A 27,984-nucleotide genomic window follows, 5' to 3' on the forward strand; every position below is an offset into this window, starting at 1 on the left:
TATGAGATGCTATTAAGAAGGCTAGTTACTGCGTACCTGAAAACAATGAATATACGGAGAGAAGTAGAATGAGTCCTCTCTGAAAAATCATTATACAAAACAGGAAGCTATTTGCTGAACGTGAGATCTTTACGAAGAGCTTTCCTCTGCAGCTTCCTCCCTGTGAAGTGCCCACAAAAGGTTCAGCATTCTCCCAGGGGCATTATGATGTGAGGTGGGCACAGTCCTAGGAGGAAGACACTGCTCACGTGCAACACAAAGCTAGAGCCAGCGTAGGCGCACAGCAGTGCTAACACTGTCTTGGAGAATATTTTCAAAGAAACTCTTCGTTAACGTTTTGTGGCAACAGAACTTTAAATGATTAGCTCTCTCTTCTCATGTGAACTAAAGTCACAAGTTTTTGTGTAGGATGCTGGGGCACTGGAAAGACTATTCATTCCATATAGGACTTCAGAACTAAACATATGACTGTCTACTTGCCCAGCCTGCACAAACATTAAGTTTTTCCACGTTTGGAACTGACCACCCAAAAAACTCATCTGGGAGATTGAAAAAAAGGAGGTTATAGACAGGCAGAACAACACACAAGAAATTTAAGTGTAGGGCCTGTTAGAAGAAACACGTGACTGCAAGCATAGCGGGATCATCTGAGGATTTGAGATACCATACTGCAAAGTAACACAAGAAGCTGCTTTTGACTGATACAGGTCAAAAGTTGATGCTTTTCTGGCATAAAGGTTATTCCTTACACTAGCCTGAAGAACATACAAAAAAGCATTGGACAGCAGAAGGTGTGCACTCGTTATTGTTTTACAGCCTAAGGTCACCATTTTCCAGCTCAGATCACTGCCAAACACGACAATTCAGCAATTCAAGCAGAGCTGGTACATCCCTTTCAGTAACTTTTTTTGGCAGTATGTTTTTATATAGATGCATATGAACGTGAATACGTACACCCAGGAGGAGGGTTTAGAAAGCAGTTTCAGTCATATATAGGCTGTTGCTTGATATTTGTTACATACCAGACTCCCTGCTACTTGGAACTAAGTCTAACAAAGTGAGTTTTATTGACCAAAGTGAGGCTAGGCTCAAGTCTTTGATTCTTAACTTCAGAATACCTTGTCCAAGGACTGCCAAAGGTGAGAAACAGAGATGAAACCTTGTGGCCATCTGTGAATGAAATGTTTCCATAGTCTACTTCCAGTGAAGAATTTAAGCAGTTTGTGTTCTTGCAACTTACCAACTGGTCAATTATAAGTTACATTTCAGTTCAACAGCCCCCTAACTCTAGAATCTTTTATAGTTGACAGCAGACCCTTTGCTAAGCAACACTTCTGGTTTTGTTCAATTCTCCCTTACTATAAGGAAAGGAGGTTTTCTGCTCACTGATTTTGCTTTTATGAAGAATTATGGTTTTGGTGTTATATCTGTACTGCTGCTCCTCCTTAAGACAATTCTAGAAGGATAACTGAAGTTAGGGTGCTGTGCAAAGGTCACAACATCAAAAGACAATTTTAAGATGTAGTTTGATTTGTACTATTAATTTCTGTAATTTGCCACACAGAGGAAGAGAAAACAATCCAGAGACTACAAAGACTGACAAAATTCATTTATTCCTTCCCTTTTATTGACTTTTCAAAGAAATCCACCACAGAACAATACTATCCGAGTTAGAACATATTAGTACGCTACTGATGCTTAAAAAAAAAAAAAAAAAAAAAAAGACTAGTGGAATGAAGACAATGTTAAATTCTGATATATCTGTCATATTTGCTTAGAACCCTTATTACGGGACACTGGAAGTAGAGGGTAAATTCAGTGGTATTTTATGTGCCAGTTAATGAAGACATTAACTGCAATAATGGCAACACAAGAATTGATCACAACTGAACACAAGAATTGTATGTCTTCTTAAAGGCCGGTCTGCACTACATAGGTAGTGGTTTTCATTGTCATGCAGGAATGATTGGGCTCTCTACTCACTTAGGCTTCAGAGTACTCAAGTTTTTAGGGTGCTGGATGGCTCAGGTTTTTTGAGAATATAAGATGGTTAAAGGTGAAAGCTCAATTTATAAACATTGATTTAGAGCATGCTATGTTTAAATTTTATATTTTAAATGAAAGTCATCACCCTAATTCCATGCCTTAACATATAACAGCAAAAATTCAAGTCTTTATACCACCTATGTTAAATTCACCTGTTACATTAGGAGGCATGATCTGGCTTAAGCACATACCACCATGTTAGAATATACCTAAAATAAGAGGTTTTAATCAACTATGTTGTGGCTTAAACACCACTTTTTAGACATAACTCTACATTACTTTTGAATTTTTAACATACCTTAATACCTTAAAAATATACAAATTAAAATAAATTATTCTTATATATTTCTTTATATCAAAGAAGAATCTTCAAACTTTTACAAAAAACAGTCCAGAGGTAAATATGTGTCATATCCCACTAGTCAAGAATTTAAAGTAACTGACATTATTTCCAAGTAGTTTGCTTCTTTTAACATACTGTTTATTGTCCCCTCTTCATTTATGACATAGCTCACAGAAATAAGGCAGACCGTTTTATTTCAGAAGAATGTCTCTCGACAAAGCGGACAGGTGGATTTGTTGCTGGATGTGAACCATTTGTACTGAAAGAGAAGTATTAGTGCTTAATATATGAATGGAAGTTGACTAACAAGAACATTGATTTATCACTGGTAACAAAGCATTACTTGCCAATAAAGTTAACTATCAAAATATTCATTTTGCTTAAAAAAAAACAAAAAACAAAAACAAAGAACAGTTAAAAATCCTTTCCTCTTATGTATTTGTGTGTGTGTGTGTACACAAAGCACAAAAGTTTTATACTGAACAAACAAACGAAAGAAAAACAAAGAAATTCTTGTCCAGTCTAATTTCAGACAGAAGTAATGTTTTCAAAGCAGCATGAATTCCTCTATTGTATGGCAATACAGATGCCAGCCTGTACCAGCATACTCAGTAACCACACAACCAGTGCCTATGATGACTTGGATATAGTTAACTGTAAATTATCCAGATCAGCAGGGTTTACAGAAGAGCATGCTGTGTAAACTAAATTTAAACTTTTCTGTTCCCATATCTGAGCTGCTAACATCAAAATGCTGTTGCTACACCCTACATAGATGTAATGGCTGAATCTTAGAACACAAAATAGTTATTATCTGTTTAGTGTAGAAACTCCTCTCTCATTACATGCCTTTGCAGCTTAGTACAAAATCCGTGCAAATTTTTAGGAGTTCACTTAATCCCAGATAATCCAACAACAAAATGCGAAACTGATGGCATTTCACTAGAAGTATCTAGTTCAAACTATTAATAAATAGTTTGCCTATTTAGAAGGATTTAGTGTAGGTACTTACCAAGCAAGCTGAATGAAACTTTTTCTTACATGTTCTGCAAGCTTTTTTGGGAAGAGAATAGTTGGAACCATGAATGACTGAAAAACAGATCATGCAATCTTCTACACCCTCAAAACGTTTATCCACATTATTTTTCCACAAAGATAAGCCTTCCATAATACTTCCATTCTAACAGAGAAAAAACAGTTATTAATATACTATAGCATTCCTTCAGAGTATTCTTACTGTTATTCACAAGCACATAAAGGAAACAAAGCCTCTATACATTAAAATCTGAAATTACATGCAGTAATTTATAAAGCCAACTCATGAACTACAGATAGTAATTTAACCTTTAGAAATGCAAGTAATTCTCACAACAAAAGGAATACACTTCTAATTTCAAAAATTTCATTCAACATTTTCTTTGTTTTGTTCTAGCCAAAGATGTGCAACTTAACAACCACCAAACTTTTAGAATTTCACGTACTGTGTTTCTTTTCCAAAGTATAGTTGGAATGGCATAAGGTGAACACTGGCCCATCCCTTATGAGATCTAGATTCTCATCTTTGGCTGTGGATTTATCAGGACTTACTAGGCAGGTAATTTTACCTGCCTCTTTGTTTTAGCATCTGGAGAAAAGCAGATGATAAGAGTGATCAAATCTATAAAGTCACATTTGAAATGTGATGAGAGTCGTTATATAAATCTAAATGCTATATTATTAGGAACATTTTTCTATTATCAGGACTACGTTTTCAAAACTAGGGGCTTTCTCTAAACTCACTTGATGCGTTAGATATGTGCTTAACTGTAGCATCCAATTGCGCCATTGCTGAACAGCCACACCAACTCTCTTTCCACTCTCAACTGTTATGGACCCCAGTGGGTAATTTGTTGGAAGCTGTATTATTAGTTCAATAAATATATCATCAACTGAATAGGTAGCAATGACTTCCCGTGCAGCAGACCGAGCTTTTACCTATGAAAAAAATGCAAGTATTAAAAATCTCCACAACCAGAGAGATTTACATACCATTTCTAGCCTTACATTAAATAATTCTCTTAGACTACGAAAACACTTTTCTCAAAGAAAGTAGAAATGTTCTCATATCTTGGCAATCACACACAAAAGAAATTAACAGCCCTTTTTCCAATCTAGTGGCTGATTATATTTTTTAATGAACCAAACTATCTTGCATTTACCGGAGTCCTCCACTTTTCCAACATTCATAAAACTTTTTTTTGAATGAAAAATGAAAACATTCATAAAATTTTTTTCCAACTTATTCTAATATACACCAACTTACTATATAGATAGCAAGCTAAATTACGTTCTCATCAGTCATATAGAACAACAAAAATGAAATCATATAAAATACTGTCATAGAGTCTTGTTCTGAGAAGCAACATTTCTCTATAGATGTGCAAAAAATAAAAAAAATAACATGAAGTCTCACTAACCGTCATGCCATTAAATAACTGTGTGCTAGTTTGAACAGAAGATATTTCCTGTGAAGAAAGCACGCTGCTGACATACTTGCTTGTAAATTTATCTACAACATTGAAGACACGTTTCTCACAGCTATTCCACCAAAGCCTAACCATGGCTGGCAAGTCTTTCAAAGTTATATGATACACAGTACAAGCCAAGTGTGGAATTTGGGATGACAGGGCTCCTGTTCCTGTGAGAGAAATAAAAGGACGTTGAAATACTATTAACAAATTATTCACAAATGTTGCTTCATTCACAACATATACAAATATATATATATATATATAAAACTGTGGTAATAAGAAATTAATTTACCTGCTCCTTCTAACTTTGTTACTATAACTGGTTGTTTGACTCCACCTTTCTCTATGACTCTAGTTTCTTAGATTAACACTTCACAGCTGGAAATGCATCTTCTAATTTAGAGATGAACTCTAGGTGGACTACCAGAAATCAAGAATAATTTTACATTCTAGAAATTACAAATTACTCACTTTGGAGTGATCAAGCAGTAAGATGTTTGGAGCACATTTGAGGTTTGCAGTGTTCTATGGAAGTATATAAACAGATAAGGAACATCCTTCTCTTGGGAAGCTGTGTTAGTAATTCCCCAAACTACCCTATTTCTACCTTTCTTACTGTCATCCAGATAAACAGTTCTGCAACATACAATGATATTCAAGCACAAAAATAAAAAATGAAAATTCAGTATCTTTGCAGGTACATAAAGAGTTGTATGAACATTTATAAGGGTACATAAAATAGCATTTTCAATGAAGCATTTTCAATTTATTTTTTTTAAACAGAAAAGTATATTTAAGCCTCAACAGTATCAAAACTCGTTCAAATGCACAAATGCCATTTTTTACTAACCTTTGACATCTAAATGAAGCTCTTCAGTAAAGAAGGTCTTTGTATCCTTATTCGGAACTTCTGAAGTTGGCCCAGAAAAGACAGGATTTTCAGGCATAAGCCTGAACAAGTGATAAAGCAGTTTATTCAAGCTTTTTGTTCTTCTAAGGTATTGTGAATAGAGAACTCGTAGCTGATAGTGTTAAAAAAAAAAAAAAAAAAAAAAAACCAAGAAAAACACAAAAAGCAGATGAGACTTAATAAAAATAGTTTTCTCTGCAAATAATACAAATACGTTTCTGTAGGGAGGAAGAGCAATCCTGAGATTTGGAATTTGTGCTAAGAACAATTTAGCTCTCTGCAAACTTCTAAACAACTAGAAAAGCATAAAATATAGCAAACTTGTTTGAAAATGGCAAAAAGAAACATCTATTAATGAATGTTAAATTTTTATCAACGCTAATATTGCCATCCCTAACTGTAGCATACAGAAATATAGATCTGTTGATGCTTTCAGAATCCCACTAATTCCACAAAAAACGGAGGTAGGAAGATGCACAATTAAAAGAATAAACAGGCTGAATGAAACCTCAAGGCTCAAACCACGTGAGCATATTAAGAAATTCACTTTAAAGGAAAATGCTTTGAGTATATACCTGAGAAGAAGCCGCTTTGAAGAAAGTTAACGTTAACTTCCAAGTGAGAAGATATCCAAGAACAAGGCAGAACTCATCACTCAAGGGCTGAATAACTGCAAATTCTCCAACTGGAATGCATTCTAGGATGTTTTCTAGTAAGACCTCTTGAGTGGCAAGGACAGACATAAGAGCAGCTGGAGGCGATCTATGGAAAGATGTTATCTGGCATTGTAAACTCAAAACTTCAGTAGAGCATTAACTGAATTTATATTCACAGCCTTCCTAGCAACCTTTTAGTAAAAGCATGTATGTAGAACATCTAAGGAGGTCTTTTATTACAGGAAAAATTTACTTGTAGATTGGCACACTAGTGCTAGATTTTACCAGTTCTTTTTCCTGAAACAGACCGTTGGTCTCTTTACCTTTCAGAAGAAGAATATAAACTGAATGCTGATCCCAATCTGAAAATGTGAATTTGGTCTATGGCTGAGCTGATTTAACCCATGTCAGGGAATGCTTCAATTTCTTCTTTGTCAAGCCACCAACAAAAGAGCAATTGAACAATGGATCTCCTAACCATTGAATGTGCTGGGTGTGGGTTTTAGCAATGCATTATAACATCTTTTGCAGCTCTGTAGTAAAACATGCTATTAATTGCTGGGCCGAAGTTTTTTTTTATTTGTTTTTGTTTAAATCAATTATTGTATTCCCTCTTCAAACTGTTGACTTTATCAGATTCAAGATGTATAAAACACCCAGGTCAGTTTTGGAGGTCTTCACGTTTAATTTAATTCATGGATAAGTTTGTCTAAAAGGAATAATCCAGGAAACTGAAGTTACTTGTGCAACTTGAAATATTCTCAATACAGCAGTCCCATATAAAAACTCTTGAGATTGTACAATGGAACATATATGCTCCAGTTACTCTAGTAACTTAACCCACAAAACTATTAAACATTAAAAATGTTATTTCCAGTTTTAGCACAAAGGCAGATTTAATCAATTTTATTTTATATATTCTATATTTATACCCCTACTGTCATAACCATCTTAATTTTTTATTTTAACATCTTCTGACAGACACTACTCTGCTGCAAATCAACTTTTCTAACAGATAATAAAAACAGGGAAAACGGTAGTAAAAAAAAGAGGAAAAAATACACACAATGCTGATTCTTCCTCTTCGTCACCATAAGATTTGAGATCTTCATTATCAAATTTAGGCAATTCAGGCATTAATCTACAGAAACACAGAAAAGAAATGAAATTTAATTGTTACTATGTTCATAGTATGGGTGTAATGTACAGTTCTTTGATTATCAATGTCAACATTACTGATAATCAATATAATCAGGCAAATACTTATTAACACCTTTTTGTTAAGTAAAGAATCTTTAAGAGACATGTCATGCAAAGTTGGTTACAGATCCACAGAGCTTGTAGCCCTGCTCAGCTCTTCTCCAAACCTTTTAAACATCCCGAGTCATGCTAAAATAAATTTCCCCATCTCAGAACAAAGCTATACTGAGGGATTAAGTTGTTACAAGTATAATGGTTGCTTCTTCTGCTCAAGTCTGCTGCTCTGCAGCCTGCATTTTAAGAAGTCAAATGCATACTGTTTTTCAAATTCTGTATTCTTTCCGTAATTAAAGATATCCAAAAAAGTTCACAAGAATACCACATATTTTTTTTCACTTTCTTACCTAAATTAGTGAAAATAAAATGGTCATGCTGTTTAATGAGATTGTGGTTACCAGATCAAACTTGGAATGTTTCAGTTTACATTTCAGGACTTATGAGCATTAAAATAGGTGCTAAAGAAATAGCCTGCTAGTTACAACACTGATATCTATCTGTAACTATGGTACAGAAAATAAAATTGTATTTTCATGTACCGCAGTAAAATTTCTCAGTGTATATTTAATCTGCTTTTATAATTAAATTTAGCATTTGTAGCTTTAGAGCCTATACTCTGATCCAGAATACAAGTTGCCCAGTTAAGCATTTTCTCCCATAATGACACAAAACTTTACTAAACGTAAGTGTGTGTTCTACGGTATACTGGAGAAAAAAATAAAAAAGTGGAAAAAAAAAAAGCAGGGGAAGGAGGTGAGGAGTGAGAAATTTGTTGATTCTTACTTATACAACATGTGGTAGACAGAAATCTGTACAGGTCTAGCCCAGAAAAGCAACAATGGAGACAGTGTGTTTAACAGAGTCTGTAGTTTATCTGGAAGATTTGTTTTCTGGCCTGCAACAAACTTCGCTGGCAATTTATGGTTTAACAACTGGTCCTTTGAGATGTAAGTTAGCGCTTCACCCAAAGATGTTAATACAGAGTTCTGAAAAGAGCCTTCAGCTGCAGTTTTGGTTTCTCCTATTTAAAACAGAGACAGGTAAGCTGTGATGCAGAATGATGCAGATGACATCATAAACAATAATAATTAGAAACAACTCACATTGTGTTTAGAAGAATTCATCTAATATTAAGAGCCAAAGAATATAATTCCTTTACTAATTAACATGTGTTCAGGAAAGCACTATTTTTTAATGAACTATGTTAAAATAATATTCCTAGAAATTGAAAAATATGGCCCAGCAAGTTCTATTTCAGAATAGGCTGATATGTATCACTAACTAACAGCCTCCTTGCCAGTTACCATATACTCGCCTGTGACTTTCACCAACAAAGGTAACAGCAAATTGTGAATTCCTTCAGAAAAGAATTCTTTCCATTCACTGATCAAGTTCACAGGAAGGTTTTCAGTAGTCTCAGGAGCTGCAGATTCAAAGTAAGCACTAAGGGCAGATGCCAAGTCACAACTGACACAAGCAAAAATCTGCACAAGTGGGATATGATAGAGCAAATGGTTTTCACAGGTTGTCTAGGAGGAAAAAAAAATAAGAGGAACATTTCTTAATCACAAATCTGCTTTGAAATAGTTTTTTCACATTCCCCGTCTATATCCAAGAGTAATTTCACAGAAGATTCAGCTGCAAAGACTGTTTTATAACTATTTGAAAAAAAAGTTTGAAAATGTAATTTGTACTTTAATAAAACATGCTGAAACGAATTTCTAAGTCCCACCAATGTTTCAAATTCTAGATTGCTTCCCTTATGTGACCTTCTTTATAATGACAGACAGAAACTGCCACCAAGTGGATTTGAATAGAAATGTATGCAACTGTAGACAATCTGTTGCACTTGTAGAGCCAAGTGAGCCAAAACTCCACATGAAGTGAGCTCACTTTTCTTTCCCAAATATAAAACAATCCATATTATGCCTGTATTTCCAAATTGTAGAAAGAAACTGACAATGCATTATTGGAAACTGGAAGTTATGGAAGTGATTATCAGGAGAATATTTTGTTTATCCTAAAGCAGCTCCTTTTAATTTTTATACTTACTAAATTCATCCCCCATCCCCTGAAAAAAAAACAGGAGTATCATTAAATCTTAAAAATATTCCTAAGTACTTGATCTATGCAACAACTTTTTCGTAGTTCTTTTACAAAAATAAAGTTTTGAGGCACATACTGCACAGGTAAGATTAATCCTGAGACCAAGAAAGACCACATGAAAGTTTCCATGCCCTGGTGGTATCTTCCACTGTCTTGCTGATTTGATTTTGGAAACAGAAGATCTGGCTGTCTTACAACTAGAGGCTTATTTCATCCTTCTCTATAGCAGCAAACCTCAAACTAGTATTGTTTGTGCTTTTAAACCACACATGAGCTTTGCCAAAGCTCAATAGAAAAAAAAAAAAAGAATTCTGTGCATTCTGTGAATTTCTTAAAAATTCTTTTAAACATTATGTCAAATATTTGCTAAACTGAGATGACTACGTTCCTGCCACATCCAGGGAATAATCTAAAAAATTAGCTGTATCAATACTGAAAATGCAACATAAGCACTCCTGGCATGTAAAGTTTATATTCTTAGTTTCACTCTGGGGTTGAGATTCAAGTTATCTTTGAAATGATCCTTACTTAAAAGTACTAGGAAATTAACACACCCTAGACGAAACAAAATTCATAGTATCACAGAATGGTTTGGGTTGGAAGGGACCCTTCAGGATCACCTGGTTCCAACCCCTCTGCTGTGGGCACGGACACCTTCCACCAGACCAGGTTGCCAAAAGTTACAACTGTTAAGACAATTGTCATTAAGACATTCTGATTTCCATTCTTCTTGGCAATCCTTATGTACCTTTGTTCAAACCTAACTGCTATATGTCATAGCTTCTACAATGTTTCACTGCATCATCCAGATATCCACCTTCCCATTTTGTACACATGTTCACATGAACAGGTGAACTTTTAACATACAGCTTTCAAAGTCTGAGGATAAAATGTTGATCACAGAGCCCACTAAGATAATAAAAATGGAGTTATTTTCTAGCCTATTTTTTTCTTTTGAAATTCCTCCTTCCTTACCACTAGCCCTAGCCAAAATTAGTCTAGAACCTTCAGAGGGCATTAGGGGATTGTATTAGGAACTGCAATGCAATGGTTAGTAACAGTCTCTTTCATCTTACCTCTAACCAAGCCAGCATGGAGCACATGATAAAGTCCCATTCATTATCAGCCAAAGGAGCTGTGGAATACTTCAGCAACAATGGAAGGTAACGGATCATCTCTATGTTGAAACCCAGCAACTGAGCACTTGTTTCTTTCAGATTGCTGAAATAAAAATACAGCTGAAGCTAACGTATTGTCATGTTATAACCACAAGTATTTATTTTCTTGCCTTTGCTTCTCTTCGGACAAATTAGTCTTGTACCAGGCTCTTTGACCTAGGTGCTTCTGACACTGTATTTCAGAGCTAGGATCCCACCTTAGCTACCAATCCTAAATAAGTCAGTCAACAGGTACAAAACAGATAATCAGAAGTACTAGCTCATTTGCATGTTATATTAACAGATTCCTAAAATTGTAACACTTACATGAACTGTGAAAATTAGCAATTTTAACTTAATCATTGCAACAACAAAAAAAATCTTTTTTTTTTAATTAAAAATTGACTTAAAATAAAAGCTCTCAAATGCCCCAGTACTGTATATTATTTTCAGATTGTGTTGCTTGGGTTTTTCTCACTTCACTCAAACAAACAAACATCGGTGTATTTTTACTCCTTATTGAAAGTTTAGCTTTCCAAGTTACATTTTCAGGTGCAAAATTTTAAAAACAGACACTTAAGTTTGGTACCCAAGTTTTGTTTCTGCTAGCTAAATAAGGAATCAGAATTTTGAACTGAATATCCAGCTGCACATGCAAAGCTGGTCGGTTCTGCATGCTTTGGAAAAGAGTTATCATCTGGATGCATAAACAAGCTCCTGGTTTCCCACCCTTGATTACAGGTTTAATGTCAGACCAACTTTTTTACACCTATTTATCTTCATATAATTCCCTTCAGTAAACTAATTAGATACTTAGAGACAGGTATATTAAACTGAGGGATGCAGTTCAGTTCTACAAAGGCTTGAAAATGTAGTATTAATGCAGCAGATGACAGTTTTAACTTACAATTTGATTTTGAGTTAATAACCACCCTGTGTTTTTAAACTCTTCAGAAATTGAAAAAATATAAAATAAAATTATCAAATTGTCTCAAAGTTGCACCCACCAGCTAAAGAGAAAGCTGTCCTCATTATCGTTTTTCCAAGACATTATGATTTTTAGTATCCCAGGTAATAGATGATCACAATCAATACTACTGTCATTCAAGCAGGAGTTCAAAATGGAAAGACACCCAAATGCTCCTATGACATAATAAAAACAACCTCAGTAGGTCTTAATTATCAGGGCAGACAAACATTAGAATGTGTGTCAATTGATTGGATACTTTAATATTAATATCATGACATAGTTTGGATAATAGCTAAGCTTTTTTCTTTCAATACTTAGCCCACAGATGCCCTTGTTAAATCAAAATTACTGCATCCAACCGAAACTAAAAAAACAAAAAAACAAAGAAAAAAAAAAAACCCTCAAACCACTAAACCAAAAACTCCTATAAGAGTCATACTTGGTTTACACAATTAAAAAGGAAAAATACCTGGTAAGATTTAAATTTAATTGTGCTATTAAAAATGTAGTATCCCAAACAATAATTTGGACAGATAATTAAGTAAATGTAAACACAAGGTATGAATTCCAATACTATTGCAAGAGTGATAGCTTTTAGTTTCGCAGTAAAATACTACCGTTGTATTAGCATCGTTTTCCATTTTTAAGGAAAACCGCATGCACCCAGATCTCTTGGAGAACAAGAACGTTTCTTACAGGCACGATAACACGGAACTGAGGTAAAGTACCACATATGCATAGCAAAAAACCACACACTTCACTTAAGCAGCAATGATTTACAAGAAATTTACCAGCACTTTCCTGATCTGAAAAAAAACTAAACCTTGAATGGTGAGCCCACATCCTACGTCACACTTAATGGGAAAAATTGCGAATATATTGTCTGTTCAGGAACCCCTAGGAAAATGAGAAGCAGCAGAAAGGAAAATGCAGACCAGAGTTACAAACAAGAGTACAAGGAACAGAGTAGCAAGGGAACAGTGAGGGTTCTTCTTCCTATTTTCTGTTAAAAGTTTCAAGGCCCCATTTGGTTGGTTCACTGGTTCACACATAGAGCCAGGACAGCTTAACAAACTAAGTCTGAAGAACAAGTGTTAGGGAAATTATAACTGCAGTAAGATTCAAGATTCCTCTCAACTGCTGCATGAAACGAATACTGAAAATTTTCACATTCTGAGGACATTCATTTGAAAGAGCTCATCTGAAAACACGAAGACACTGCAAAGGGACAGATGACAACAGTTTAAAATGACCAGTTTCTTCAATTTAAGTACGGTTCTGTTAAGAAAACAAGCAAGTTTTCAGGTTTTTGTAAGACTTATGAAGTATGTTCACGAAACCATGAAAGCAGTACTGAGAGAGAGAATATAAGGTGTGCGTGTTTTTGTTTGTTTTAACTGCATAATAAAAATGTAGAAGGACTTTGTATAATTATTTCCAAAGACTACTCTTGAAAAGCAGTGAGTTTGTGAAAATTAGCACTTTTTCTAAGGGACATTCAAAGCAATATTGTAACACATCTCAATCACCTCATTAAGTAATTTTTCAAAAGCTGTTAAAAGTGCATGCACAGGAGCTCTGACTGAGCATACTATATCATCCCATGCACTGGATGAACTGTTCAAAAATTATACAAGAACTTCGAAAGAGTTTGGATGCTGAAGCATCTAAAATCAATCACAACACTACCAGTAGGCAGCAGAAATAATTTGCATGCTATGTAAAGCCTAAATGATTAATTGAAAACTTTGATATTTACAAATGTGTCTAAATCAGAAAGACTAATATTGCTAAAAGTATTTTGATACTGCCTCACTCCTTGTTTGATCTATCTTTTAAGTTCTAATTTTGGACCAGGCAGCATAGCCTGTACTTCCTTAGTAAGACAGAAAACCGCTATGCCAAACAGTCTAAAAGAAATATGCAAAATGAAAAGACACTTCTTTCTAGTAAAATTGATACAATTATAATTAACACATCTTAGCTAAAAGCAAACATTATTACAAGGTGACATTCTTAAATTCTAACGAAGTGGGCTGAGGTAGAAAACATACTGACCATCAGTACTGGAGAGCTCTGTCTGTGCACATGTCATAAGTTTGGCCACGCAGTGGAAGACCAGTTCTTTCTTTTCTTCCTCAGTTAAAAAGGCTGATAAGCACTGAAGTGTATGCAATCTGCCCTCTGTTAATGGCAGAAACCTATTCATGCAAGCAGAATATCAAAAATAAACAAACCCAAAAGTTTAACTAGTAAACAAAACGTTAACTGGTTCATAATGAACACACAACCACGTAATATCCTGTGATGTAACTAATTCCATACATTAGTGTTTCACTTTTACACAACACATACATATACTACCACGTTTTTGGTCTTCACATGTCATTCATTAGAATCAGTATCATTTATCATCATCAATATTTGCAATGTAAACTTTGCAAAAAGGTCACAGGCAACAGCATTTAGATACCCTTCACTTGTCTTAAAAAGATGTTTCATTTCACAGGACATCGCGTTTTCTGCACGAATCAGTTTGGCCATGGTTAAGGACCAGAGTCTTCCATGCTCCTCTGACCTTCAAAAGAAGAAAGACCCTGGTTAATAACTGCAGATGAACGATGTTTCACAACAGTGTTTTATGAAGCATCAATATACAAAAGGAAATATGGTAGCACTTAATACTCTATACAAGGCAAAATACAAAGACAGAATTGTGTTTCAATTCAGGGTTGTATTTCAGTTGAGGTTTTACTTGCTCTTACCTATCAAATATTGTTTGCTGAAGGTCAGCTGTATTACTAAGCATACTGAACTTCTCATATGTGATATGCATTTCTTCTAACATATGAAGATATTCAAGAAGCAGGTAAGGAGGATTCTCCAACTCTTCAATCCATTGTAATGAATACAACAGCTCTGCAACTAATTAAACAGCAAAAATAACTACTGAATATACTCAGTGAATATGCAAGAAGTTTCAGCTTTTTTTTTTTGGTTATGTTTTGTTTTTAATATATTTTTAATGCATTAAGAAGATGACATTTACACACAACTTCAGGTACTTCAGAGCATGAACTGGGTATCTGCAATTGCATCATAAAATAAAAAGAAAAAGTTACAATAATCTATTCTAGAAGTTCAGGAAATTTTAAACCCTAAATCCTCTCTTTTTATTTTTTTAATATACATTTCTTGCAGACAAGGCAATCAAGATCTAAATCAAAAAAAAAAAATCTGATGCTAAGAGCTAGCATAGGGTTTTTTTTTTCTTTTCCATCAGCTTACACAGGCCTACACTGAACAATTACACTCTTCTTCACAGTGAGACTTCTGGAGGTAGAATTGTTAATTTGAAGATGCTGGCTCTAATCTGAGCATTCTCAAACAAAAAGAAATTAAATTCCACCTCGTTGAATTAAGAAAAATGGCTGCCTCAAAATATCTTTATGTTACAGCTAAACACTCAAGGCTATTATTTGATGGCATGGACACAGTTCCTGTTGCCCATTCATTCCAATGCACCACACAGGCTTTGGCAATGAACAACTTAAATTTTAGAGACGCTTGAATCTACAACGAACTTCAAAGTTGTGTTGAGACAGCATGTATATACTAGCAAAAGGCTCTAAATTTAAATGTAAGCACTACACATACTCATACTTTCAAAGGAGAACTTAAGAAAAAAATACGTAAAGGGAAAAAGAATGATTTCTGATAGTTAAATGCCAAACTTTACCTATTCGTTTTTAATTATCAATTAATGTTGATTTAGAACTAGTATAAAATCAAAATTTCTTTAAGTTTTATCACTATAACTTACTTATATTGTCAATTTTCTTTCTTTCAGCATCATCATTTCCATGGTCCATACCATTTTCCAATACAAGCAATGCCATTTTACTTAATAAGGCTGAAGTACACAGATGCCCTGGAAGTTTAGTTGTGCCACATAGCTTAACACGGGATCCCAAATGCTCACAATTCATACTCAGCCTTCCTTCCAAAAGAGGTTTGTGCATCCACTGTAATATGTACATAAAAAGCATGTGAACAGATAATTGACATTTTAACAATACATAGAAGTAGTAGTTAAAAATTCACAATTATACAAAAAAAATAACCATGAAAGATACAAATTTACACCGAAAGCATAATGACGAGGATCACCCACTCCAGCATATAAAAAAATACAGCAGTAACTTAAAACTGCATCATTGCCTCAGAAATAAGTGTATACCCTTAGAACTCTCTACAACATTTCAAAAAGTAGCAGGGTTACTAAAGATTGGTAGTTGGTCAGGAAACTATTTCTTTCTCCCAATCTGTTCATGTCAGCATTTTGTTTAAGGTCAGCACATCATGTTCTTCTGCAGATATTAGTGTCTTGCAAAACAGAATCTTACAGAATAATTAAGATAAGAACATCCTCCTGGGGTATATTCTCTCAGACAAGATTTCTGAGTTGTAAAGCAAGTTGCTGGTATTCCATGCAGACAAAGATAATTTCACAGATTTTGATTTTCTCCAGTAGTGGGAGAAATGGGCGCATAAGAATACAGATTTTGTCCTCCAGCATGGGTAGAGGCTGAAAAGAACCACTTGACAGATACATGTATTATCATAACTGCAGTGCTATGTCAAGGACAGAGACTTAGAAACAGGTAAGATTGACTACAGTGTGAAAGTCAATTATCACTTTCATACCTCAGCAGAGAGAGACTCGCGCAATTTCACCCACTCAGTTCTGTTGGGTGTAACATGCTCAACATAAGATCCCACCAGACATCCCGACTGTCTGTCAGCTTCCAGAAGTGTAGACAATAAATCACTAACTGCAGAGATCAGAACCTGAAGGCTGAGAAAAAGGGAAAACGGTGCAAACAAGTTTGGCACTATGCAGTAAAATCCAGCTCTTTTATACCTTATATACAATGCTATTTACATGCTGTTTTAATTATGGTATAAGCCACAGTTCCCACCTCTGACAGGCTGAAAAAAGTAAACAATGCAGATATATTACATCTTGTGTATTATGAAATGGACATGTATATTACAATTACCTTTTAACATCCAAAGTGGAAGTTTGAATTTGATTCTTGATCCACAGTGCAGATTTAAGCAAAAAGGTGCTGCTCTGTTTCTGCATACTCCGAAGCTGACGGACAAGTGACTTTACACCAGACATCCAAGTGTGTTTTAACTTACATACAAGTAAATCTATTATAGAAAAAACGTAAGAAATTATATCCTACAGCAATAATCACATGTCTAAAGGTACTAGAGCAAGAAGAGAATTCTCTTTTCTGTACCATTACGTATGGTAACTGTCATACAGGCAAATATGTAGGTTTCCAGTTGTGGAACAATTTTAAACTCATGGTGGTCAGAAATATAATTTTTTTTTTTTTCAAATTACCTGTTAAGTGTGTAGCATCCTGCCTCTGAGCGCACAGCTGGAAGATGGTAAGCAGCAAGTCTTCTGAGGACGGCATCAGTAAACACCCTTTAACTGAGCTGAAAAAGCTGGAGGCTACATCGCAGATGAAAGATACTGAAGGTTCAGTATTTCCAGCTTCTGAAAGGTCTCTAGCTTTAGACAGAGCCGCTTGAAGTTTATCAATAATCTTTTCGACATAAGTTTCCCCAATCAAAGATTCTAGCAGAAATAAGAAAAGGACAGTGTGCTTTGATAACCTGACAAACATAATCACTCAAAGACATCATATTAATATGCACTTGTTTTTTATTTACTAATATTGAATGTAAAAATCAAGCAACAAAGTAGTTTCAGTCTAAAGTATGCCTAAACTCTCGTTCTTATTCAACAGCCATTTCAGATCACATAGCCAAAGGTCCAAATAACCAAATATCCTTTCTCTAAACCAACTTAAACAAAAGGCATGTCAATAGAGTACATACAGAGTGATACCTCTATCCCTTTTATGTCTTCCTAATTTCTGGCAATCCATTTTAACAAGCAAACCAATGCACACATGGGTCCATAACCACCAATTTTTATATCCTATTTTTGATGGTAAATTTTAGATAGTATGGTTTAAAAGCCAGTATTATTTTACAGCACATCAGCTAATAAATTCATCTACTGAAGTTCTCCTCAATTTTTCAGACTTGCAAATCTGAATCTGTTCTTTATACATTGACCTTCGTTTACCTACAAAAACAAAAAAAAATGTGAAAAAAAAAATAGAAGGAGGACTAGATGTTACAAATTAAGTACTCTGGAAGATCTCAAGTTCCTTACGATGTTCTACAAAATGTAAGTGCAGTATTCACATTTCATGAAGTCCAAAGAATAAATATGCTTACCATTTTTAAAGTGTTGTGACAACACCAAGCTCAGGACGGTCCACCTTTCTGAAGAGGCTGATTGTGTTGAGGCTGGTACGGGTTTTAAACCCAGGTGACACAGATCATCTGCCAGCATTACAAGTCTTTCTCCAAGCGTACTTCCTTTCAGCCAGTCAGAGACTAAGGAAAGTTTTGTTGTACTTGAACATGCCTGAATCACAGGAAAGTCATTCTAATAATCTTTTGAGGTTATTAACTTCTATTACTAAGCATAGGATTAATATTCAGGCATCAGAAATAATACATAAAACCTACAAAAGCAGTGGGAATTGTATCACGTCACAAAAAGTCTTGTCTCTCAGTGCATGTGTCTGTGATAATTCCCTCCCCCCCTAAAATAGTGATGGATACCTAATCCGCCACTATTTTATGGCTTTCTAAAAAACATACATGAGCATACATACCCATTTTCAAAGCAAACATGCACACAGTGATAGTCAATGGAGAATGATGATCAGATGACTAATATAGATGATATATCTAAAATTATCAGTCTAATACCCAACCCCATTTTCTCTAGCTTCAAAGGAATGACCAGAAATGAATCAGAAATCTGGTTCAAAGTGCAAATCAATCAAAAACAGAAGGTAAAAGATGCTTTTAAAGTATATATTTATATGTAAATACATTGTTATATGTATATATATATAAAATCATTTAATTTCAAAGACTAACCCCAGACGTAAATGGGGTTAAAACAACACACTGAAACTATTATTACATGATTTTATCATTACTTTAAAAAAAAAAAAAGTCACTCTAACCCATATAAGCAAAGCTAAAACCAGGGAAATATTCCAAACCATGCAAAACAATAAAGAAGAGGTACCTTCTGAATTATCTGAAGAAAAATAATCCATTTCAGATCCATCTGGAAGGAAAACAAATTGCATAAAATTTAACAGAAATTCTTTGCTGAATTGGAAGCATTTAATATTTTTATTTTTGTTTGTTTGTTTTACAACTTCACTTTCTGCAGAAGATAAGCACGAGTTACTAAGTTGCAGGAACGAAGTTATTGAATCACAGAATGGTTTGGGTTGGAAGGGGCCTTAAAGTCCATCTAATTTCAATCCCCTTGCCACGGGCAGGAACACCCCCCACTAGAATGATTAGTTGATTAGTTATTTTGCCTCTCAAGTCTCTCTCCACCACATAGACCAATAAAGGACGGTACTTAAGAGGAGGGTTGCTGACGACCGATATAAAAGCACACTGTATAAAGAAGCAGATAAGAATAGAGAATTTCTGATGTTATTTATATATTTGTAAATATATGTATATATGAGACATATCTCATAAGCTTTCACTCCAACACTGTAATGTCAACCTTTTCTAAGTCTACCTTCATTAGGCTGAACTAATGCCCAAATTCATGTAGAATACCTTCCATTCCACATCCCCAAAATAAAGATTCATCAACCACGGTCCATGAAGAGTAGTAACTTCAATAAAATCTAGTAAGAAAATTTACAATACCTTTGTTAAATCATCAAGAATGACTTTCCTTTCATCATTACTGCTGCAACAATTAAGCACACTGTACAAAATATCAACCAGAAACTGAGTGTCTTTCCTCCAGTCTTCTTTCAGCCAAGTTATTAAATTCATATAAAGAAATTGTACAGATGGATTTTCATGATGAACTTTTGTTTCTTTCTGGGATTCAGCAGGAGTAGAGCTTGTGTCATGTCCCTGCTCTAAAAGTACTTGAAAAACTCTGTCTGAAGAAAAAGAACTGAGCAGGGCAGAAAGGAATTTCAAATGCTGCTCTGACTTCTGTTCATTGACATACACAATACTCAATTCAGAAAGGTTACAGACTAAATTTTCTAGTGGTTCTTTCCTTAGAAGTGAACTATGCTGTAGGTCAGCCTGAATTTCAGAGTCACTATTCTTTCTCACTTCTGTGAGCTTTCCATTCTCTGTGTTCCTTTCAGATTCATCCTCATCTTTAAATTTGATTTTCACAGATTTTCTGTTGTTTGGTTTTGTAGCAGTCTTTGGATTCTGAAGAACTTCTAGCATACCAGATAAGGCAAACAATGGTTTCTCATCAGCATCCAACTTATCAACATGAAGCACACACAATTTTAAAAGACGGTCCCAAAAATTTGACAATAGTTTCTGGAAAACTTCTTCTGTACCATCATCACTGGAGACTTCAGCTTTAGCTTCCCAGGAGCTCAGTGTTTCTGCTATTTGATAAAATAACGGTCCATTTTGTAACCTGGGCTCCTGAAGTACAGCATTGATTATAGGAATTAGCTATAAAGACAAAAAAGAAAAAAAAAAAGAGCATTGATCCAACTAGATAAGTATTTTGTTCTTTGTAATACCAGGATATACTAACAATTTGAAAAACATTCTGGAACCAGTGTCAAAAACCTCAGAAAGAATCATGCTTATATACATAATAAAAATACTCAATTTTTTTTCCTTTTTTCATGTAATTTAAACAGTGCAGAGGTATGGCTGATTTTATAGCAAGAAAAACATCGAACAACTTCAGTATTATTTTTTTCCATAAAATCCAGTGAGGTTTTCAACAGAGAAGTAAGTCTTCACAGAAATGTATGTTTACCTTTCTTTAACTTTGTTTTATTAAATGTATACACACAAATATTTAATAAATACCTGGTCATTTATTAGCATTTGATGGATTTGTCTTTGGTCATCTTCTTCGTCTACTTTCTGTAGTATGGCAAAGCGCAAACATTCCATAAATGCTGTTATAATTGCTGAACTTTCTGAAGGACTGGCTATTGCTCGCTCACTTGACAACCTGTTGAAAGGTAACATTGGTTGAGGGAAGACACTCAGTTACCTGTGCTTCTGAGAAGCCCAGTACATGTGCACTTCAATGCACAAGGTAACCTTGAGTATGTTGCTTTTATCCAGACAACACCAATATTAAAAAGCGTGTCAGACTGAAACAAATGCAACAGGACATGTTCGAAGAGTTAAAAACAGTAAATCCAAGCATGTAATATAAACTATATTAAGATAACTTTTTCATTTGTTTTAGCATTCAGTGCAGGAAGGGAACTATGTAACTTGAGGAAACTTACACAGTTAAGTACACTGTCTACTCTTTCAGCTACTTGTTAAAACTCATCTGCAATTTTCTATCTGCTCTTCAAAACCAATCCTTACATAACTACTTTCTCCAAGAACTCTGTTAATGACCATCCCAAAAATCAAGAACTGAATTTTGTTTAAATAAGTTGTATTTTAGTCTTTCAGAAAATGATGCATATATGCTTGAGTATATAATGCATAAATATGTAATATTTAAATTACATTTGATAGACAGTTGGTTTTCACATTTTAAAGGCAAAATATGATAACAGTTCAAATCCTTTAAAATCTATATAATGAGAATTCAAGTTCCTGCACACAGTAAATTTCACAACCACCATGCTAATATTCACTAACCTCTGTAATAAAAAGTGAGACCTCTGCACTGCTGAGAGGTGCCTGGTATCTCAAAAGTCACTCAACTTTAAATTCATTTTCCATTTTAAAAGTTATGGAATAAACATTCTTATCTTTCCTTGTCAAAGTTTTATGTTTTTGGCAAGGGATACATAACAAAAAAAAGAAGGTTGAAGGTTTAAGATGACAGGGACAGCTGCAAAGGATTGACTCTAGCTTTGGATAAAAATATTTTGAAACTACAGTTTTCAAATATCATAATGGAAAGAGTTTTTGCCACAAAAATAAATGATGCATATTTAGTTAATATCAAATGATTGACATATCAAGATATGTCAATATCCTTGACATACCAAGTCAAAGGATAAAAATGCTTAAAAGAAGATTAGTTCTGTTCCCAAACATGAAAGAGACCTATAATAAACAAATAAATACAGTTTGTGGTTCATACCCTTGAATTATAGAGCTGAAAAAAGTTCTGAAATATTCCAGCTTTGGTTCTGTGATGCCAGGAGGTACCTTGCTAATGAACGGCAAGAGATTTGGGTATATAACAGTAGCGAGGCCTCGTCCACCTTCACGAAGCACTGTCCATAGCTTTGGTAGAACTCCCTTTTTGGCATTTACATGACTCCAACAGTCCTATGGAAAGAAACATATTTATTATAAATTAAATGAGAGTACGTTGACTTAGAAGAACTCCCTACCTAGACATTTAATCTACCTCCCTAAATTGTAGCTGAAGAAAGTTACTGTAAAATTTCAATTGACTTTCAAATATTTAAGGAATACAGGTATTTTTAAAAATTACTTTCTCCCTATTTCAGCTTGTGAATATTAAGAAGCTAGTGCAATAAAATTGTTCCAGTATTGTTTAAAATCAATGGAATTTTGAAAGGATGGAGTGTGTCCCATTGATAAATTCATGTTAATAATTATGAAGAAAACAGTCAAACTGTTCTTCCTTATTCTTCCTGCACAAAGAACTCTGGCGCTCACTCAAAAGTTAAGTGTGACATTCCAATAAAACACCGGCCCCTCAGGTTTATTATATTACCTCAACAGTGGCAATAACATAAAGCACAGCTTCCCAAAGAGCAGGACACACCACTGCATCACTGTCGTCAATGCTGAGAAGAACAGCAGGACAAACTCTTGGTGCTTCACCTTTCACCAGCTCAGGCAAGTACTGGCAAAAAGCAGAAGCCAGCTCAAAGAAAGCTGAACGAACCTGACAGGCCAAAGAAAAATAAAAATGTTAGGCAAATGACAATACATTGCCACTACACATAGATTTATAACAGTCCTTTTAAAGTTAGAGTAACTTACAACAGGCAGCCCTGTATTTTAGCACATCAGCAAAGGTTTGAATATTAATAAAAATAAATATTTGATAAACCTGTTTAAAATTTTGAATTCATTTGTTCAGGAATAAGACACGTTAAACATTTCATTTTATAATATATATCTGGAAAGGCACATTTTTTCCAAAAGCACCTTAAAACATTTTAATAAATAACTACCAAAATAAATTCAACACTCTACGTAGCTATTGGTCTTGGCAGTAGCAAGATAAAACAGTTAAAAATGAAAATCTAAAAGCACTATGAGCACATGCAGTAAACTAATTTTTTTTCTTCTATATGAATTTGAAAGGACTGCAGACTGCTAAGAAGATGATTGTGACACTGAAATAATATATTAGCCTATTAGACAAATTTTAAAACAATGTTGTCTACTTAAGACCTAGAAATCTGAAGACTGTTTCAAACATAAACCAGCAAACTACAAAGATCATTCGTGGAGAACAGAAGGAATTAGTACCTGCTTAGGTTCAATGCATTATCTTCAACTAAAATCCAACAAAATAAATAATTAAAACAGAATTACCTGTGGTGTGCTGTGTTTGCCATATTTCCAAAATTTGTTTTGAGACAGAACTGACATTAATTTTTCCTCCAATGACTGCATCTCTTTCTTTGGCAGCATGCTAAGCAACTTTTTTAAAGCTAACAACGAACAGGTCAAAATCCGGAAAAATTGGCTTCTCTTTCTTCCTCTGGTACAGTTCTAAGAAAAACAAAACAAAAGCAAATTGCAAATTAATCAACAGGCATTCCATAGGTTCTAAGGGTACCAAAGTACTTTATAAAGTGTTAGAAAGAGTTTCAAGTCATCCTGTCTTCTAGCTATTCATAAATACTATTTCTAAAAGATACGAAAACATAATTGGATGACTCATAAGTATAAATGCTTTTGGAAATGTTAAGTCCCACAGAAAGCTACTGGGATCTGGACTCACGTAACTATTCCGTCTTTTGAAACAGAACTAAATCCACTGCCTCCAGGAACAAGAACAAACCCAATACAGACCAAGACCTAAACCACACACATTAAAGCAGGTTAACATACTGGGGATCACTGAGTGTATCAGGTGTTTCCTTCAGAAGGTGATCTTGAAGAACCTGGAGGGGAGAAAAAAAATATATAAATATACACACATACAAAAGAACCTAATACTTCCATGTGAATAATATAGTCTGTAAGTTTATTCAGAAACAGCTCTACAGTAAAATTTCAGAAACCGAGTCAAGTCTCTTAAACATATTTTAGATATGCTACTGAGAAAGGACACAATTTAATGGACCTCTGTTAAACACAGTACCTGTGGTACTGTACTGGTTGAATCAGAACTTCATAATACTTTGTAAGTTGCAGTCCTGTGGTGACATGCTTCTGGCAAAAAGAAGCCAAACTGAGACAAAACAAGATGGTTATGTTTGTGTATGATGGGCCAGCAATGCAAACTTTCACCTTTTTAAATTCGGTTTCACTTATGACTGGCAGAAGAGCATTAACCCTGGTAAGAACACCACTTGTAGAGGCTTTCTGAAACTGTGTTCAGCATTCTTTAATCACCTACCACTGCAGACAAACTACTCTTGCATCGTTATTCCATCTGTCTGCAACATTATCTGATGACCAAGCATCCTTACACGGAAATAAAAAACTACCTTACTGAAATTTAACCATGAACAGGTGGGGGCAGGATGAGTTTTAAACTCCTATTAAAAGTTGACATATACTCACACAAAGCTTTAAAGACATACTAACTTACATTAAGAATTTCATCTTTACAGAATGCTAAGGCTTCGGGTTGTTTGCTTGAAGGAAAAGCTTTTTCAAAAGCTACTTTTGCAGCAGAAGCAGCAGGGGAGTAAGTGTCACACTGAGCAATCAGCCAGTATCCCATGATACTTTTTAAATACGGTGCCAAGTGTTTTTTTACTTTAAGAATCAGTTGCTCAAATGACTGCTGCGTTGCTTCTCGAACACGGCGATCATGATCCTGTTAAAGCAAAAAGTGTATTTTCAATGCCAAGTAGTTCAAAGCAGAAATGACAAAACAAAAAAGCTGTCTCTTAGTTCAGCCATTTTTGCAATGAATCAAGCTATGCGGATTTGAAAATACGCGAGTATCCCTACATAAAGGGAAGAGTCCTAGCTTAGCACCAACATATTCCCAATATATTGCACATCCAGAATTGTTACCTTTTCCTGATATCCATAACTACAGCTGCTATCTCCATTTTATACAACCATCTAACAGAAAGGAAAAAAAAAAAAAAAAAGGAAGAAAAAAACAGAAAGCCTTGAAGACGCTTTTTGGATTAAAACAAGCATAAGCCTACACAAACTGTGTATCACTTATTTGCAGCCATCCATTATTTGTGTATGCATTTACAACATCATAACTGTCTAAGCTCTTGGCTCCCAAAAGAAACATTAGGAATTGCTTTAATGAACAGAATAGTGATTCATTTTGTCCACTATCATGTTTAGAACAGTATCCAGTCCAGACAGTTTGCAGATGTATTAAATATTCTATCAGAAAATTATGGACTAGCTGGCTACATATATATATATTTAATAATATAATAAGTCTGGCCAGATATTAATCTTAGATCAAAAAGATATACAATTTTCTTAATAAAACAGCACATTCTCTTTATCTGTTCTGGTATCTACATAAAAGAACTTTTCAAGAGAAGAAATATTTTATAATCCTTTTAAGATGAAGACCCAATAAACAGCACATACAGCCCAGGCATCAACAGTTCAAGGTTCCACTCACTGCCTATATGGAAACATCTCAGTAACAAAGAATGCTACTTTTCTTTGTCTTTTTTTTTTTTTTAATTTTCTTCTAGAATAAGCCAGCAATTCCAACAAACTTAGATATATCAGTAGGACCACATTACAGGTTTTCACAGGAAGTATCCAGAAAAGTTCTTAATTTAGATACTTTAGTACTTACTAGTGAGATTTTACAATAAATTCTTGGCCAATACGGAAGGACACCTTTAACCACTTCGGCTTCTCTTTCTTTGCACATCGTCCCAAACTCTTGCATAGCCTAAAACCAAGATATCGACAGCATGATTTAAGAAGTGTCAGATATACACATTCTCTAGTTTACCAGCTTCTACTAGACACTGCCTCTATTTTCCAAAATCAATTCATTTCTAGCAATTGGTTATCCATAGAGTTAATTTTATGAATGCTCTGTCAGCAGTGCCTGACAGACCTTTTAAGTCCTCCAAGGCACCTTCTGTACTGCAACTCTAGTAAATTTACTGGTACAAACATACAACTGGCTACCATGTTAGATTCCTCTGCCATCCTTAAGAAAAAAGGAATGCTCTTCCAACAAAAATACTTTTTTTATGGGGGACAAAGGATACACCTACTTTTAATTTTGTTATGATGTCCCTTTTAGAGAGTTTTCGCAACACCATTCGAAAATCAGCATCCACCAGGCTGTCTATTTCCTCTGCTCCTTGAACTGCAGGAACATATCCGAGATCACTCTGAGACGTTCCAAAGCCAATAAACCCAGGCACTGTTCCACGTTCTTTGGCGAGGAGCTCTGCGGCTCGGCCGCTGCTAGAAGGCTGACAAAAAACGGACACACGTCAGTTACACTTGCCAGTCACTTTATTTACTTTTGTGTGCATCAGGCATTCAAAATAATGATTAGTAAATATATAATGTAAATCATTACGTTACATAATTAGCTTTCTATTTAAAACAAAGCCTCACAAAAAAGGCCATCCATACTTTAAAGATAGAAGTTTGACCTAGAAAATTAGTTTTCTCTGTAGAATCAGCATTCCATTTCTTTGTCATGACTTTAACGCATGAATACTTTACGAGAAGCTACTTTACTTTTACACACATTCAGAAAACGTAAAATAGAAAAGCCCTTCCATAAGTTAACAGTTTATTAAGAAACTATTTATCCTCCTTCACTACTTTTCCAGTTCTTCTTGTGTTACTGTGTATTGAAATACAGCTTCCAAGGAATGCTCATGTTGTCATGGGGGACAATTAAAACATGCTTCATAGCATGCCACAAAGTGGGTGACATTGGTAGTAGGGTGATGGTTGGACCAGATGATCTTGGAGGTCTTTTCCAATCCTAATGATTCTGTGATTCTAAAGGGCCAAGAAGAATTCTGAGGAACGGAGCAAAAGGGTATGTGTGTAACACCGCGTAATGCCACCCCATCATCGTTACAGGGAGTGCTTTGCAATTCAACGTGTAATCCAGTTTGTCCCAGTTAAGTCGACTCCTTGATCATCATACGAGCAGCCTTTTTGGAAGTCTGTCCTAGGGCTGAACGATGCTTTAAGGTTCTCCGTCACCCCTTACACTCCAAATACCCATTAATTCTTAATGACAGCCATAGATTCGATTTTTTTTTTTTTAATTAACGCCAACTTGCCGAAGTTCACCGCCTTTTCCAACTTCCTCGAGGCACGTAAGCCACCTTTCAAGCTCACTACGTGCCCATTTTCTTTTTAACCCGTTTTTTCCGCGGGGGAAGCCCCAGCACCGAGGACACCCCTCTCTCCCCCACCTAGGCGAGCTCCAAACTACGGAACGGCTCCCCCAAGGCGGCCGCAGTCCCCCGGGGCCCGGCACGGCGCGAGGGCACCCCCGGGGCCCGGCCGCGCTGCCCCCGTCGCTCCCGGTGCGACCGGCGCCGCCATGTCGTGGCGGCGGCCGCCGCGGTCCCGGCGCTCACCCGCAGGTTGCCCTTGGTGCGCTGCTTGTTCTTGCCCCCCATGATGGCGGCGGCGCTTCCGGCGGCACGGGGAGCGCCGCTGCGTCAAGGGGGGAAGGGGAGGCGGGGCCACGGGGGGGGGGCGGGG

At 35.4% G+C, this 27,984-nt stretch overlaps 1 protein-coding gene across 1 annotated transcript; it reads right to left on the reverse strand.

Moving 5' to 3' along the window:
• Window positions 1-1,594: 1,594 nt before the first annotated feature.
• LTN1 (listerin E3 ubiquitin protein ligase 1) lies at window positions 1,595-27,945 on the reverse strand. Its single transcript, XM_040576472.1, is given in 31 exon segments — window positions 1,595-2,648; window positions 3,402-3,569; window positions 4,169-4,363; window positions 4,846-5,066; window positions 5,750-5,921; window positions 6,385-6,571; window positions 7,532-7,606; window positions 8,506-8,743; window positions 9,038-9,251; window positions 10,905-11,049; window positions 11,993-12,128; window positions 14,014-14,156; window positions 14,429-14,533; window positions 14,721-14,880; window positions 15,779-15,980; window positions 16,663-16,813; window positions 17,019-17,175; window positions 17,375-17,614; window positions 18,286-18,478; window positions 19,157-19,198; window positions 19,807-20,595; window positions 20,965-21,112; window positions 22,217-22,407; window positions 22,823-22,996; window positions 23,656-23,807; window positions 23,810-23,835; window positions 24,178-24,230; window positions 24,884-25,114; window positions 26,084-26,182; window positions 26,517-26,720; window positions 27,858-27,945. Coding segments are annotated over 31 exon segments (5,316 nt in total). The 5' UTR covers window positions 27,900-27,945; the 3' UTR covers window positions 1,595-2,585.
• Between the last annotated feature and the right edge of the window lie 39 nt (window positions 27,946-27,984).

Source organism: Cygnus olor, chromosome 1, assembly GCF_009769625.2.
Source record: "Cygnus olor isolate bCygOlo1 chromosome 1, bCygOlo1.pri.v2, whole genome shotgun sequence".
NCBI classification, from domain to species: Eukaryota; Metazoa; Chordata; class Aves; order Anseriformes; family Anatidae; genus Cygnus; species Cygnus olor.